We start from the raw sequence: 18,024 nt of genomic DNA on the forward strand, positions 1-18,024 counted from the left end.
GTTGCTTTGGTTAGTGTTTCTTTGTGGAGGGTGTTAAGCTGCGGTTTTTATATTTTAATAATTAACTGTGATTTTGCAAAAATATTATTAGATTGGTTAGCATTTGGGTTGCTTTGGTTAGCTTTTCTTTGCGGAGGGTGTTAAGCTGTGGTTTTTATATTTTAATAATTAACTGTGATTTTGCAAAAATAATATTAGATTGTTAGGATTTGGGTTGCTTTGGTTAGCATTTCTCTGTGGAGGGTGTTAAGCTGTGGTTTTTATATTTTAATAATTAACTGTGATTTTGCAAAAATATTATTAGATTGGTTAGCATTTGGGTTGCTTTGGTTAGCTTTTCTTTGCGGAGGGTGTTAAGCTGTGGTTTTTATATTTTAATAATTAACTGTGATTTTGCAAAAATATTATTAGATCGGTTAGGATTTGGGTTGCTTTGGTTAGGTTTTCTATGGTGAGGGGGGTTAAGCTGTATTTTTTTATATTTTAATACGAATCTGGGTGCTTTGAATGATTTGATTTTAAACACAGATTTTAAAATAATTCATTTGTTTTCACCGTGATGGCGCCACCGTAGAGGCCGTTCCTTCGGCGACCGGCACGTGAAAAATTGGCGTAAAATAGCGGCAACGTCGCACAGGTTAATTCATCATATGTTTGTGCCATCTGTCAAAATTCCTTCGCAGCATCAAATAGTACCATCATTTTATTTCAATATTTTAAAATTTACTGGATAATCCGCAAATTTTTTTGGCTTAAATTACCTACTAAAACACGTACTTTTCAGGATAATTTTTGTTTTTTTAAAATTCTTGTGTCCGTAAAGTCGAAAGGACCCTGTGATTACCTATCTACAACTTTTATCTGGAAACTTTTTATCTAAAATAGTTTATAGGTAATGGAATTAAGGACAAAAAAAACTGAATTTTGTGTATGTATTAGACAGTGTGGCCAAAAGTAACACTTTATAAATTGTATTTCATTTTTTGACGAATGCTTACCTATTTATAAAAACAGAGACGTTCATTTTCATAACTTATTTTAATTTACAAAGTTTGGATGTAACAGCTTCACATTTCTGAGAGCAAATATGATTAAACTTGTTTCCATGGCTAACTAAGTGAAATTGTTTAAAAATTATAAGAATTGGCTATAACTAAGTGATTTTTAGAAGAAAACATATTATAGCTTATCGCCGAAAAGCTTAAAAAATGGTGCTTTTTATGAAGTCATGGCCAACTATGGCTTCCATTTAAAAAAAAACATATTTGTATCATATGTCAAAAATGACAGGCTTTAGAGAAAAACGGAGGACACAATCTCATTAAGGATGTGATTACCTATCTACAACTTTTATCTGGAAACTTTTTATCTAAAATAGCTTATAGGTAATGGAATTAAGGACAATTTTTAAAATAGCCGAAATCTGTTTTTGTTTCGAAATATCTAGTAAGCCATAAACTTTTTCAAAAATCTGAAAGGCGCATATTTATGACCCCACAAAACAGCAATTCTTTCCCCATTTAACCGACTCTCTATCTCCAGTAGTTTCCGAGATACCCATAGAGAACATTGTAGGAAACTCACCCTGTATAGTCTGCCAACGACTCAGGGAAGATTTCTACACACAACATTTAACCAGGATTTTCAAACGAGTTTTTGGAAATTCTGGATAAGTGAGCTCTGAAATTCTCACAGTGAGAGTTATTGTCTTGTCATTGGACGGACGAATAGATTTCAAATTGCAAGTCTGACTCAGGATGCTCTCTCTCTCTCTCTCTTGACGATTCCATACGCGAAAGGAACACTGGATAAGATCTGACTGAATGAATAAGATAATAGCCAAGCAGTATAAAATTAAAACTGTTTTTAGTCTTTAGGACTACTCTAAGAAGTGTCCTAACAAAAATAAAACCGGAATCATCAAATCAAGAGAAAGGGTGTATCTGCCAGGTACCTTGCGAGTGCCGTGAGGCTATATTGGAGAGCAAAACGTCCTCTACATGTACGACTTGACGAACATAAAAAACATACGCTCATAAAACGCTCCAATGCAGGTCTTCTTAATGGAAAACCTCGTGCTTGACTGCACACAACAAATTCACGCGAGAATGCTCGGCTCTTGTAAGCAGTTTTAGGATTTAGTTTAGTTCACACTTGATAACGGTCAGTGATACTTCTGACCGAAACGTTGTGTAAGCAAAATAAAGACAATGGAAGTCCGAAACTCTATTAGTTTTAATTTTAATCCAGGTTTTAATACTGAATCATCGTCTTCCACATTCAAAGTAACGTAAAGCACTTATAGGAGAGGCAAAACGTCTTCTACATGTAGGAAATGACGAACAATGAAGTCGGGTAATTATATGTATATCGAGCAATAATTTGTACACTCGTTGAATTTGATATTTAATATCAGTTTAATTTAATAATATATTTTTGTATTCTTGCGCTTAGGCGTAAAAGTGCTTTAGTTTTATGCCTATGCGTTAAAATGACAAAAATTAATACTTTTGGGACGTTTGAAAAAAATCCTTTTGATCGAAGCGAGCGACTTCTTGTGACCGATGGCACGCGCCGGTATCGGGATTTAGCCAGTTAGGATAGGACTTTTAATTGGAAATTAATCTTAATTATTTGGAAATCCGATTTAAATAATGTTTTCTATTAAAATAAAAAAATCTGATTTAAATTAAAAAAAAAAAGATTTTTTTAAATTATTTAAAAAAATTGTAATTTTTGCTGCTATAGCAAGCAGTTGGTTATTGTCTGGAATAGTTTACGTACATGTGTAAATCAGGGTTGCCAGATGAAATTTGACACGTGTCGCAGAACTCAAAAGTTTGAGATAGCCCAATGTCGCAGATTTTGCCAAACCTTCAAAAAAGCCCAAAATCGCAGATCAAAAATACATGACGTCTCTTTTATCGTTTTTTTCTTGTGACTTTATTAAAAGGCAGCTGTTAAGATAGCCCAAAGTCGCAGATTTTGACAAAAAGCAGTAAAAAAAACCTGTTTTTTGAAAAGTGGGGTAAAGGAAAAAGAAGAATTAAAGAGAAATAATTGTTAAATTTTGGTTAATATAATATTATGATTATATTGAACAGCATTTATATTAATATGCAGTGTTCCTAAATATCATGTACAAACGAAAGGGGGTGATTCTTTGGCTCTTTGACATATTTTATGACTAAAGTTTCATATAAACATAGATCTGCAAACGTTTGGTTTTCAAGCTACAGGGTGTCAAAATTTTACCTAATTAATTTTTTTCTAATAATATCTCGACAAATCCTTTTGCTGGTTTTGTGAAAATTTGCAAGTGTTATTTATTGACAAGATGCAAGAAGCTAAGTTAGCACTAGCCAAAAAAACACCTCTTTTCGTTTGCAGCCCAAAAATTTTGAGAATCGCCCAATTTGCGACTAGTCGCAGAAAGATCAAATGTGTCCCAAAATGGTTTTTAAAGTAACCCAATTTGCGACAAGTCGCCCAATCTGGCAACCCTGGTGTAAATTATGCATTTATATATATATATATATATATATATATATATATATATATATATATATATATATATATATATATATATATAATATCCCATAATATTATTGTACAGGTGGCGCCTCTCATACGACGCGGAGGCTCCAAGGAGAACAGTAGTTATATATATAATATCCCATAATATTATTGTACAGGGTGGCGCCTCTCATACGACGCGGAGGCTCCAAGGAGAACGGTAGTTTTATATCAAAATGAAATTTTAATTTTTTGAATTTTGGGACCATATTATGTAGGTGAACTGAGACGGTACCAATTAAAAGCATGTTTTAAAAATATTATAGAGTTCTACAGGGTGTCCCCAAAAATAGTTACACATCAAAGTTGTGTTTTTTGTATTGGAACACCCTATATATTAACTGATTTTCAGATTCTAAGAGAAAAATAAAGGTGAGTTCTATTACAGAAGTGTATGACTAAAATGTAAGGTTCTTGACATATTTAACATTTTCTAAAAATGAAGAACAAATTTTAAATTTCAATAAAAGCTACCAAAATTGGAATTTATCCGGTATGGCTTAATATTGTAGGTTGTTACTTTAAAACAGATTAAAACTTGACACAAAAAGTTAAACAGGGCGAGACAAAATTAATATTGAACATTAGTTACCTTTACAAGCAAGTTACTTTTTTATTTTAAATGTACACCCAGTGTATTTTATTATTCCGATATTTTATTATTCCGATATTCTATGGAAAATTAATGTCTCTTCAAAATATTATAAAGGTTGCCTACCTCTCAAACAAAGATTTTCGAAACTCGCTATTTTTAAAAAATGCTCTAAACTAACTAGTATGCTACCAAAATTTAATTTCGATATAAAGACCGTTCTTCTTGGAGCCTCCGCGTCGTACGAGAGGCGTCACCCTGTATAATGTACCGGTGCGTTATATTAAATTAATTTTGTTACAACAATACCTAATTTGGTTAGTTCCATGTTTACTATACTAAGACTAAGATTTACTATCTTGTTTCAGGTGATAAACCCACGATGTTCCAGGACTTAACATAGGCCAGTCGACGTCGTCGGCGCCCCCGCCCGCCGCCATGCTCATAGCCGACGGCGCTGCCGCCTCCGCCGCTGGCACCCCTTGCCCTGCCTCGCCGGGGGGCGGGGTCTCGATCGCGCCTCCCTACACAGCGCTGGTGGACGCGGCGGGCGTGGTCTGCGTGATGCCCAGCCCCACGGCGCGCCCCCTGAAAGCAGCGGCGGACGTGAGGGCGCTAGTGCAAACGCGGAGGAACGACGAGCTGAAGCAGCTGTTAAGGAGTAACGCGTGGCCGGCCAACCATCCCGTTCGCAAGTGAGTATTAGAGGATATTATGAATCCATTAATTTTTAACACTGAATCCACGATCAGTAGATCATCAGTAAAATTCTTAATTTAAAGTCTAGTATAGTTTTCTCGAAGTCACATGGAATAAGTTGGGACTTTTAATTCATCGTCTTGATAAATGAATTAGAGTCCCAGTATTTCCAATTGATTTCGGAACAAGGCGGTGCCTACCAGGGAGCGCAAGTGGTGTAAGGCACCTGGGCGCAAAGCTCGAAAGGCGCCAGATCAAATTGTTTACTTATCCAGATCATTAAATACTTAAATACTAAAAATGAATGCATTAAGTAGCAACCAGGTGATGCCTTGAAGCACAGCCTTGGAGTATGTTTATAATTATTCTATATCTATATTATTTTATAGTTATTCTATAATAAGAATAAAGCTACCGGTAACAGTGGCTAGTGGAGAATGCCTATTTTCAAATTTGAAAAAATTAAATTTATCAAAAACTATTTGCGTGCATCAGAAACGGTTCAATAACCTAACTTTAATCTCCATAGAGAGACAATTTCATTTAGTCTTCATTTTTTGGCATATATTATTAAATAAAATAAGTTAAAAAGTGTTTCAAAAATATGACAGCCGCTGAAGGTGAATATTTATATTGAATAATTATTCTGAGGATTTTAAGCTGTCTGTCTGTAACCAATTCTGAAATATTGGTCTTAATATAACAGTTTGCCATCTGTGACAGTCTGCAGAATCCAAACGATGTAGAATGTAGAATTAGTGTGAGGGGGGTTAGTCACCGCGACCTCACAGATCTATTGTGTCCCCCTTTCTTGAGTTATAACTCATCATACAGTCCCAGGGCTTTGACAAAAGCCAGTATCTAGGACGGTTTTACAGAGAGTGGTTCTCCATCTCCAATATCAGTCGTACCAAAGTTTATGGCAAGAATGGTTGTCGTTTCGACGCACTCAGTGATGAGGTGTTCTGGTGTTCCCCATTTTCCCAAGAGAATCTGCATTCGCAGTTTTTTCTTAGCTTCAATCTACTGAGGTATTCATTGAGGAGCCAGTGTCCTGTTAAAAACCCCGTGGCAATCGGAAGATTGTTCTTACTTAAATCAAGGTAAATCTGATTTTTCTTAGTTGTGAGTCCTCAGAACCTTCTTCGAGTGTCTAGACCGTTGCAGGATTCCAATTCCAGGTTACGGATGGAGTCTTCCAGGTTCTTAAGTTCCGGAATCCAAACGATGCAACACGGTGAAACACCTTACATGTTGCTTACACCATACTTTTTCATAAGCTATCGAATGATACTAATTTTATCGCAAGGGTAAAATTAATCTGAAGCCAAGGATTGAATTGGTAGTTAGTGTTAGTCGATATTGAAATTTCAATTTTAACGTGTAAGACCTACTACTAAATTTCAATCTAGAGTGCCATGGCTGTGTTAAAAACACTAATTTTTAATCAAGGAGCACTGGAAAAATAGATTTGATCGTCTAATGTTTTTCGTGGCTTGTCCTGGCCAGTTAAAAAAATGCCCAAATCGTATTTTTAATCATATCTCAATTTTTTCAAATGGTACAAGGGTGGCTCATTAGCATATTTGGAAAAGTTAATAATGTCCCAAGGGAGTTATGACTATGTTTATGGTAAACCAAACCAAGCGTAACCATAAGCTTATATTAATTCAGTAACAAATAAATGACTATACTAACATTTGTATTCTGTTTCAGAGAGTTGTGGCCCATCCTGTGCACGCAGCACGCTCACGCAGGCGGCGCGTCCGGTGACGGCTTCTACTGGGACATGGTGGTGCAGGTTTTCGGGTCGGTGGAACTGCCGGACCGGCCGGTCGCGTTGCCGTTGTTCGTCGAACCGTCACGTTGCAACGCGTACCACCTGACGAGGTCGGGACGCGCCTGCGCCGACCGCGTCATCAGCGTGCTGGGCTACGCCTGCCCGGATATAGTGTACAGTCCCGCCATCTATCCGATCTGCGCACTGTTGCTGCATTACGTGACTGGTAAGTGACTTCTTGGTCTCGTTCTTGGTTATAGTAACATCAATATGTTAAAGATTTTTCGTAGTTTCTATGGCATGGCAATAGAAAATGGCGGCATTCAAGGCTAAATTTATTTATCAAATTACTTGTCAGTTTCTCTCGTGCTCATGCTTTTTCTACTCTCTATTATTTATATTCTTTGTTTTTTTTTCTCAAGTAAAATTTCGACAGACGATGACAGAAAAAAACCAGATGACGTCCATACCAATCCATTTATTTCACCAAAAAAAGTTTTAATATTTTTTAAGTTAACTATGGATGGGTTTATACCGAGGTTTATACCTTATTAATAAATCCGTCATGGCTTCGTCTCTTGTTTTTGACCAGTTTTATTGGTTTAGATATTTCAAAAATGACAGATCATATTTCAATATTATTGGTTTGACGGAACGATGAACGACAAACGGACGCCGATGCGTAAATAACTGAACTCGACTTACGATTTTTGAGAGTTGTCAAACTTTTCCAAATTATAAGTTATAATTTTGTGTCAAATTATGTCAAATAGAAATGGCAAATATTTTGCATTTTCGACTGTGTACTGTGTTATTACTTGTGTTTCGTGTTTTTTAAAATTAAGTGGAGGAAAACTCGAGGGAAAATTAAGTGTTGTCCGAGACCATATAGTTTACAGTTTACAGTAATATATTAATTTTCTGCTATGCGTTCCCATTGTACCAACTTATTTCTTTGTAAAATAAAATAAACTACTTTGAAATTAAAATGACAGACACGTCTATCACTGTCAAGGATCTTGTCGTTGGACAGACTATATCATTCATTGTAATGATTTACAAATAGAATTAAAGAAGCAAGAGTGCCTTTCAAAAATTAACGAGTGCCTTTCAAATATTAACGATTATATTATTTTCTTGAGAGTTATAGGCAATTCTTATCATTTTTAAACAATTTTACTTAGTCATGTAAACAAGTTCAATCGTCGTTGCACTCAGAAATGTGAAACTGTCATATCCAAACTTTGTAAATTAAAATAAACAAAAATTGTAAATATGAATTTTCCAAATGAAGAAAAGCGTGTAGGATTATTGGTGCAACTTTTCTTGGCCAAACATTTTCGAGGATACGTTGACCGGTGAACGTTACTTACGAACAACGGAGACTCGCACATCAATAGGGTGATTCCACCATGACTTTCATTATGACACCCCCTCTCCACCATAATTAAAGAAATATTAAAAATTATTTATATCATAATTATGCAAACTCAGGGTTAGGAAGAGATGGACCAATTGCATGGGCCTCCTCGATCACCTGACCTATCCGTTTTAAGTTTTTTTTCGGTATGGTTAACAACAAGGTTTACAAAAAAACTTATGAATTAGAGAGGCGCTCGAAGAGGCGATACGGGAGAAGTTTAATAAAGTCGACCGGTCGTTCTGTGAGAATAGCTAGTAATTCATTTTTAAAAAGATGATTATGTGTATTATTTTGGTATTATTCAAAACAATGGTGGATATTTTGAACATTTTTGAAAATAACTTAAAGTGTATACTACTGATATTATTTTTTTAAGTTTTAGTTTGTGTAATATAAGTAGTAAAGAGCCGTTTAATAATATATTCTGTCTTTTTATAAGTTATAAATCATAACAGAATAAAGGTTGTCGCCCACTAGACCGCGGCGCGACGCGGCGCTGCGCTGTGTAGAAATTTCTTTTGTCTGCTTGCTATGTATGTAAATGGACCAACGCACATTAGAGCGCGCAGCGCCGAAGCGTGCCGTGAAATTTCCGTCAAGAAGTCGGAAGACTTCTCTAGCAACTTTTTTCCGTCTCCCGCGTTTCGGCGCGTTGCAGTGTGCGTACTCACAACGGAAGTAATTTTGCATCTCGGGTCTCTTAAGTTGGCTTTTTGACTAGGAACTAGTGATACGTATCAATGGTAGAATTGTATTTTAAAGGTAAATTAGACAAACAGATTTAATAAAGGAATATGATATTTTTTTAGTCTTCCCTCACTAGAGACAGATGGACAAAATGTTTTTCTATCAAAGATTTAATATAATTGAGAGGTGTAAAAGCAAAACCGGCAATCTCCACTTTTTGACAAAAGTGACAATCTCCAATTTTTAAATTCTAATTACCTAAATATATAAAAAAGATTAGGGGTTTTTCATCACATAACTAATATACAGTATACACATCAGAATAAATTAAAATTATCAAAAGTCGTCAGCTATACGCGATTCATTATTGCATTATTAGTAATTTGTCTCTTCTGAAAAAAATATGAGTAGAGATACCGGGTGTTTTGCTTCTAAAACCCTCAATTGAGGAGTTCGTAAAATGTTTCCTTTATATTTGAAAATAATACTGAAAAAAATGCTCTTGTATTATATTAAATCAGGAAAAAGATGGTAAAATTCTCCAAACTTCTTTCTTTTTTTGTTAATCTTATGAGTCCAAACTTTCCTTTTCTTCTTCACCTGTTCTTCGTTTTCCTCTGTTAGAAGAGCACAAAAAATACGCTTTCGTCCCTACTTGAACTCATTGCTTTAAAAACTAAACTATAGTAAGTAAAAAAACACTTCCACTAACTAAAGTATTAATATCTCAATATATGTGTATAACAAGAAAAAAAATATTGATAATATTAAAGACGTGACAACATAGGCTGGATGAGGAAGGCTCGGTCGACTGTACCCAGAAGTAAACATGTGTACAAAAAAGGTTGTTTGTCCGCGTTGAGATGTAAATAGTGTAGTCTATATTTTATTTTAAGTCTATGATGCCAACTAAGTGAAATTAGTCAAGAAAGATAATAATTGGCTAAACGGTAATTTTTCGAAAAAAATATATATTATAACTTATATCGCTGAAAAGCTTAAAAATGGCGGTTTTTATGAAGTCATGGCCAACTATGGCTTTCATTTAAAAAAACAAATGTTTTTGTCATATGTCAGAAATTACAGGCTTTAGAAAAAATCGGAGAACACAACCTCATTAGGGATGTAATTATCTACAACTTTTATCTGAAAACTTTTTGTCTAAAGTAGATTATAATGGAGTTATAGGGACTAGTTTTAAAATAGCCAAAATTTGTTTTTTTCGAAATATCTAGTAAGCTATGAACTTTTCCAAAAATCTGAAAGGGTTATGACCCCACAAAACTGCAATTCTTTCCCCATTTAACCGACTCTCATCTCCAGTAGTTTCCGAGATACCCATACAGAATATCGTAGATAACCCACCCTGTAGATAGTCAGAAAGTAAGAGATATGTTCTGGTGCTTCTGAGTACTTATTTCATTACTCTGTTATCTATCGCTAACGCGATTAGTGATAATACATAAACAGTTTCAAAAGGATCGTGTCGGTAAACGAAAATAAACCTTTGACAGAGACAGTGGCGGGTTGGGCGAGTGCATAATCGATTTCGCACCCGTAAAAATAAACACTCAAAGCGAGACCACAAAACCGAAAATTTCTCCGAAGCTTTATAAACAACGGCGCGACCCGCATCGCTTGCCAAAAATCCCTACCGATACCTCTATTTTTAGCTCCGCGGAATTCTCTCTCGATAGAGACGTACGGAAGGTATTGAAATATCGATGGTTTTAACAAATTTTATCGATTTTTAGGCCAATCAAATTAGAGGGGTCACTTGGAAAAAAATGTTGGAACGCTAATTATTGATTTGATTGGTTCACCTGACGTGAAAGAGAAGTTTTCTAGGTTTGCACGGTTGCTCGATCGTATAGTTCCGAAACGTTGCGTTCTAACGAATATTTCAGTATTACGTAAATTAAAGATAATTAAATTCTCTAATAGCCTCTACACTATGCGGAGAACTCTTCGAAGCAGGTCAAGGTTGCATTTTGTCGCCCAACTTTGTCGCATTTCGGTTTATTTCCAGTTGTCTTGACCCACTTCGGTTAACCTCTACTTATTTTCGATTCTTAAAAGCGCTTGAAAACTACTCGTGAGGAGGGCGTGGGGGTATTTTTTTTGGCGTTGCCGTTGCCTCGTTCAATTTTGTTTCGTTTTGAGCTATTTCCAAAATGTGGCGGTATCTGTACCCGAGGCAAAGTACTTTTTTTTTCATAAATCTCAGTGAAATAAGTAAACCTAGACGTTTCTAAATGATCAGACATGAAAATCAAATTTCTCATGTCCAAAAACTCCCAGACACAAATTTTCATCCAAATATTGACGTTACTTCTTAAATTATTTGGAAAAAATCGAATTAAAAAGGAAACTTCTATACCCTGTATCTCCGAAACTAAGCATTTTAGGACATACATTTATACGAACTTTTTTACTTATTTTAATCTGCAGAATATGCTGCCAAAGTTTCCGGAATACAGTTCGGACCACCCTGTATAGTAAGGGTTGGCATTTCTGGTCTTGGGTGCCGGTTTTCATGTGTACGAAGAGTACGGTCAACACGCTTAGTAAAATAAGATGTACTGAAATAAAGACAGAAGCGAGTATTTTCCCATGCGCATGGATTCTAGCGGCTAGCGTTAGATTAAGTAGTTATGTAATAAATACTTCGCATTTTTGCTCACTTCGACTAACTAGATTGCCATAACGACTCACTCCTATACATGTAAACGCCGACCTAAAGGTTTGCTTGCCAGTGGGGTATATGTGATGTAGTGTAACGTTTTTGCAATTAGAGCGCAGTCATCACGTCATCAGCGTATTGAAGTTCTGTGATGAATTTTGTACGTGTTTTTGCCCTCAGTCTTTTTATGTTGAACAGACCGCCGTCGTATCTGTATCTTATGCCCATTCCTCTTTCCTGCAGTTTGGTGTCCACTGTTCACTATAATGGAGAGCGCTGCCATGAATATGTTGAATAGAAGAGGTACTAAGACTCATCCCTGCCTAACTCCTGTATTCGTTAGGAAGAGATCGCTCAGTGGTCCATGATGGTGACACTCTTGGCTTGCTGTTGTTATGGAGGCTTTGAGACACTGTAAGAAATTTGTTTGGTACTCCGAACTTTTCCATAACTGCCCAAAGTGCATCTCTGTTTACAGAGTCGAATTCTTTTGTTAGGTCAATGAATGCAACATAAAGTTTACACTGCTGCTCTTTTACTTTTTCCTGTAGTCGACGGACGGAGAATATGGAATAGACGGTGCCGCGGTTGGTGCGAAAACCCGTTTGCAATTCTGGTAGGATTTCTTCTGTATGTCTAAACGATGTTACGGATCGATATTTCTTTCGAAAAATACATCATTATCTCCGTGAGTGATGGCCGAACGAACATCAGATCTCCGATACCTTTTCGACCGGATCAGCTGACGACCGATCCTAATTTTAGAAGGGATCCTATCAACGACTGTTCAAAAACGCGTAGCTGTATAGCCGGAACACCCGTGACAACTTGATTGTTAAACAGCTGATTTTTTGATCCCGTCGAAAGCGAAAGTGTGAGGACGATTTCTAGCATTTCGTAACAATATTCTCTATTTAAAAATCCGACAAGAAAATCGAAGATTTTCCAGAGTTGGCTTTATTTTAAAAGATGTTTTGGTCTTGATTAATTATGATTTTAGCAAAGTCGTTTCAAATTAGTTAGCTTTACCGTAATTAAATCAGGAATTTCTAATTTGAAACAGCTGTGTATTTTGTCATTAACCTTCCGTTACACGCGCTCTAAGGTTTAACAAGACAGCACGAGCCGGGCCGTGAGTCCGCACCTGTAAAAAAGTATTTTTCTTAATTAAAATGCCAAAGAATTAGTAAGTTAATAAAAGACAAATTTGATTGAATAATTTTTATTTTGTCAGTTTTATTTAAAATTTAAAACTCATTCTATAGTCTGTTCCAGTCTGCCCAACGACAAAATCATTGACAGTGATAAATGTGTCATTTTAATTTCAATGTAGTTTATTTTATTTTACAAAGAAGTAGTTGGTATAATTGGAACATCATCATCATCATTTAGCTCATTCCGTCCACTGCTGAACAAAAGCCTCCCTCAACTCTAGCCATTTCTTTCTATTTTGTGCCACTTGAATCCAGTTTCCAGCCACTCTTAATATCATCTATCCATCGACTAGGAGGTCCTCGTCTGCTTCTATAGGCCTCGTGTTTTGGTCTCCATTCCACAAGTCTCTTTGTCCATCGTTCATCTGTCATCCTAGCCACATGCCCTGCCCAATTTCATTTAAGATATATAACAGATATTACCGCATCCCGTACTTCTGTTCTATTTCGTATGGTATGTATTGATTTTACCCTTAAGTTATTTTATTTCGAAAAAAAATTATGGTATGTGTTAATACAAAATAAACACGAGTGTATTTTAATCAAAACACCACATATCAATAAAAAAATAAAAAAGAACTATTTTGTACTTTCAAACTTCCTGCATATATTATATTTATCAATATAACTTATGTACAAATAAAAAATAATATTTCACAGGAATAAACAAAACGCAAGATAAATAAAACAAAATATTTTGTTAATAATAACACTTAAAAGTTGATTAATTAACTTTAATCTTATTTTTTTTTTTAAATCAGTACCCTTTTATATTATCTTTCTGCAGTAAAATCTATTATCTACCTATCGTGTGATGTTACGTTATTTTATAGCTACTCCAGTTTTTAGTCCATATGTACGAGATGGTATACTAACTTTATTGGTGGCTAATAAAACTCTGTCTGGGGCACCGAATATTAACTATAAACTGTGCTCTGGACCTACAGGTAATTTTCCCCCACTTAACTTCAAAACACACGTAATAACACGAACCAAAATGCAAAAGCAATTCGCAAATGTTATAGTCTAAGAGCTAGCAACGTGTTCGAGAAAGTATTTAAGACGTCTGGCTCTTTGATATATCTTTTACTATGCTCTCTGGAACAGCATGCGGTTATCAGTTGCGTTCACTACTGCGCATCGGAAGAAGATCCTATATTTTTTATTAATTTTGTCCTATAAATTCTAGTATTGAATATAAATCGAACATGTCTCCATAGCGTAGTGCGTAGAGTTTCCGACCACGAACCGATGATTCAGAGTTCGAATCCGGGTCAGGGCAAAGACTTTTTTATTTTATTTTCGTTTATATTCTGATAGTAAAGTATTAAATAATTCTGGTAATTAAAAAAAACCAATATTTAATACTTTACTATCAGAATATAAACGAAAATAAAATAAAAAAGTCTTTGCCCTGAGCCGGATTCGAACTCTGAATCATCGGTTCGTGGTCGGAAACTCTCCGCCCTGCGCTATGGAGACATGTTCGATTTATATTCAATACTAGAATTTAAAGAACTAATAAAAATATAAAATCTTCTTTCAATGCGCAGTAGGGAACGCAACGTTTACCGGCAGCCAGACGGGCCGCATGCTGTTCTAGAGAGCATAGTAAAAGATATATCAAAGAGCCAGACGTCTTAAAATACTTGTTTTTCCGACGTTGCTAGCTCTCGTACTATTAATCATCCTCCAAAGAGCGTAAGTTATTTGACATAATTTGACTCAAATTATAACCATAGATAAAAGAAAATAATCTACTATTAAGATAGATATGAAACTTAATAGTAAAATTTTGGGTCAAAGCGCCCCTCCGTGTTTTTAGTGGAGACTACGTTTAACCCAGCGCCTTCGCCTTTTCTGCTGTAAATATTTTTTATGTTTATATTTGAATTCAAAGGATTTTTTTTTAAAGTTACACTGATATATTAGTATATCAGAGTAACTTTAATAAAAAATAAGAATATATATATATATTTTACAATTTATTTTTTTATTTATTTTACAGAGTTTCATGTAAATGATCGTAACTCGACTGGCTGTCTAATGAATAAACCGAGATTTATAGATTTTAAAGCAAACGAAAAGAAATCAAACAACGAATACATACCATATATTTTTCTTTTATCTAAGATACATACCTTATCGTATTTTGGAAACACGTACATTTTTGCAGTTTTGTTAGTTTCTTTGCAAGATGCAACACAACAAGAAAACACCATTTTTACAGTTAATAAATAATAAAACTATTTCTGACTATGATATTTAAAATTTAGATAGATAAAAAATTAAAAAACAAACGAGTATTTGCAAACGCAGGCCCAAATTCAATAAAAATCAAAATTTTTCCTGCGAAAATCAGACTTTTTTCACTGAAAAGGTATTTTTTGATTTATCAGCAGTCATTGTCAAGTTGACAATATACAGGATGTTTTCGAATTAGTCTAAAAAAATTATGGTGTGATTCCTCATGTGTTCTTAAAACAATTTTTATATAACCATTGGGTCTAAAGTACTTCCTTTCTGATCTACAGGGTGTTAAAAATTAAAAAAAATCGTTTTTTTTTGCTTAACATAAATGGTACACCACTACTTTTTTAAAGAAAATATATTTTTTTCTTGATTGGCCATCCTTTTTCAACAAAATTGATCTTTTGAGTTTTTCTTGTTCATCAAACGGTTGTCGAGAAAAAAATAAATATACTTCTTAAGAGCCCGCCTTAATTCGTTTTCTAACGATGTTTTATTTTTTAGATTAATTAGGAAACATCCTGTATATGCATATCACAGGCAACCAAATCAACTAGTAACCTATAAAAATTATTTTTCCTACCACTAGCGACATACCGTGTTTTTAGTGTGTACTAAATTATTTTATCAAAATTTCACCATATAAGTTTCCAGGCAATGATTATAACCTATAGGTAATTTGGCAAGAGTTTGAGGCCTTAAAAGTCTTAAGTCGAGTTCATACGCATCTGCGTCCGTGCATTGTTCATCGTTCAGTCACTTCAGTAGTATTGAAATATGATCTGTCATTTTTGAAATAAACCAATAAAGCAAGAGACGACGCATGACGGATTTATACCCATCCATAGTTATCTTAATAAAAATATTTGAATCGTTTTTTAGTGAAATAAATAGATTGGTATGGACGTCATCTACTTTTTTTTCTGTCATCGTCTGTCGAAATCTTATCTGAGTAATAAAACAGAGTATACTCTAGTTATTTTAGAGTATACTTTTTAGAATATTTTTTATACTAGTGTAATATACATAGATTTAAGAGCAATATTTTAAACACAAATTTTTCACATATGCAGTAGTAATTGGTTGCACTGTTTTCAGCTGGGCCGTTACTAGCTAGACTGTGTTATGACTTATTATTATCAAATGTATTTTTATTAAAAGAATTTTTGGCATGTAAAGTGTCAAGTAAACTGTGATAACATTAGATGTTTAAATTTTCTATTACCTAGTTGTATTCAGTGGGTCGACTACAGGGTATTCTAAAAATATCGGATATTTTTATAGGCCTTTGACCGGCCAAACTATTTGTGTATATTTTTTTGGAACAGAACAGGGAACAAGTTAAATGTTTACGTTATTATACATGATTTTTGTACAAATAGGTTTGCGATTTAGATGTTTTATTATTAACATTGTATTTATTATTTATTATTACGAGTTTCTAAAAACCAACCCTCAACGACCAATGATCCTCCACCAAGTCAATGTAAGTTGCCACTCCACACAGCTCAAAAACCAATTGAGTTTTTAAATCAAGAAAACATCGAATTGTTAAACCATCCCCCATACAGGGTGGCGCCTGTCATACTACTCGGAGGCTCCAAGGAGAACGGTAATTTATATCGAAATGAAATTTTGCGAGCAGATATCGGTTAATATAGAGGATTTTTTAAAAATATAGAGAGTTCTACAGGGTGTCCCCAAAAAAAGTTACGTATCAAAGTTGTTTTTTTTTTGTAATGGAACACCCTATATATTAATTGATTTTTGGATTCTAGGAAAAAATTAAGGTGAGTTTTTTTAAAGAAGCATATCCTTAAATTGTACGGATTTTAACATTTCACATTTTGTGAAAATGAAGAACACATTTTAAATTTCATTAACAGTTCCTAAATTATAATTTATCTTGTATAGCCTGATATTTCGTTAAAATAACCATTGTATGTGAAACCAAATTAAAATAAAACCCGAAAAGTTATACAGGATAAGACAGAATTAATATTGAACAATAGTCACTTTTAAAAGCAAGTTACTCCTTTATTTTAAATGGAACACCCAATTGTTTTCGGTCACGTCCTGTTTCACCGGAAATGACTACAACTTTTGATTTTTAAATGGCACCCTCGTTTTTTTACTTTATTCGATAGAAAATAACACTCAGAATAGAATGACATATGTCAACTTTTGACATTTTCGCATATGGTTTATTTGAAATTATAACTTGCGGTTCGTAACGAAAATTTGACTCGAAATACGAAGTGTGTGGTATCAAATTATTCGTAAAAAAATGCTTTTTGCAAATGCTAATGAGCCATCCTCGTTCCATTTGAAAAAATTGAGATATGATTAAAAGTACGATTTGAGCATTTTGGCCAGGACAAGACACTTAATACATTAGACGGTCAAATTTATTTTTCCAAGGCTCCTTGATTAGGAATTAGTGTTTCTAACATAGCCATGGCACTCTAGATTGAATTTTAAAATACGATTTTTTATTAAGCGAGAACGTCAAAAGTTCACATGTGATATGTCATTCTATTCAGAATGTCATTTTCTCTCGAATATAGTAAAAAAAATATCGGTATTTTTTTTACTATACATTACTATACTTTTTTACTATATTAAATGGCACCCTCGGGGGTGCCATTTAAAAATCAAAAGCTGTAGTCATTTCCGGTGAAACAGGAAGTGACCAAAAACAATTGAATACGTCAATCTACACGCTACAACCTAATTTATGTCAAATACTAACATTACTAACATACTAAATCTCGTTTTTTTATCTGAAAAAATGAAACTTTTGAGAGGTACCCGGTATAAACAATGATTAAAGAAAATCAACTATTTTTTGTCGTTTTTTGGGCGCAAAGCTTAATTAATAAATTATAGGAGGCCCACCGTTTTCCCATCGACAAACTCTCCAAATATTCGTAAATATTTCCAACGTGTGCAAAAGATCTATTTTTGATTTTTAGGATATATTAACCGTTTCCGTGAGTTATATACGTGGAGTTCGGAAGATGCGGCGACTAATTTTATGGTGGAATTTAGTCGATCTTGAATTTTACGATCGAGGGAGATATACTTGGGATAAAAGTTTATTTCACTCTGTTAACAGTC

General features: G+C 34.5%; 1 protein-coding gene across 11 annotated transcripts in view; it reads left to right on the forward strand.

The window, feature by feature from the left end:
• LOC115885486 (GTPase-activating protein skywalker) overlaps positions 1–18,024 on the forward strand; it is a 219,120-nt gene that overhangs the window by 3,742 nt on the left and 197,354 nt on the right. For all 11 annotated transcript variants that reach the window (XM_030904451.1, XM_030904459.1, XM_030904463.1 and 8 more), the window contains exons 2-3: positions 4,537–4,863; positions 6,584–6,873. In XM_030904451.1, the coding sequence (XP_030760311.1) occupies positions 4,607–4,863; positions 6,584–6,873 (547 nt within the window). In that variant the 5' untranslated portion in view covers positions 4,537–4,606. The remainder of the gene's footprint in view (positions 1–4,536; positions 4,864–6,583; positions 6,874–18,024) is intronic.

Source organism: Sitophilus oryzae, unplaced genomic scaffold (genome assembly GCF_002938485.1).
Source record: "Sitophilus oryzae breed Bouriz unplaced genomic scaffold, Soryzae_2.0 scaffold_111_pilon_pilon, whole genome shotgun sequence".
Classification (NCBI taxonomy): Eukaryota; Metazoa; Arthropoda; class Insecta; order Coleoptera; family Curculionidae; genus Sitophilus; species Sitophilus oryzae.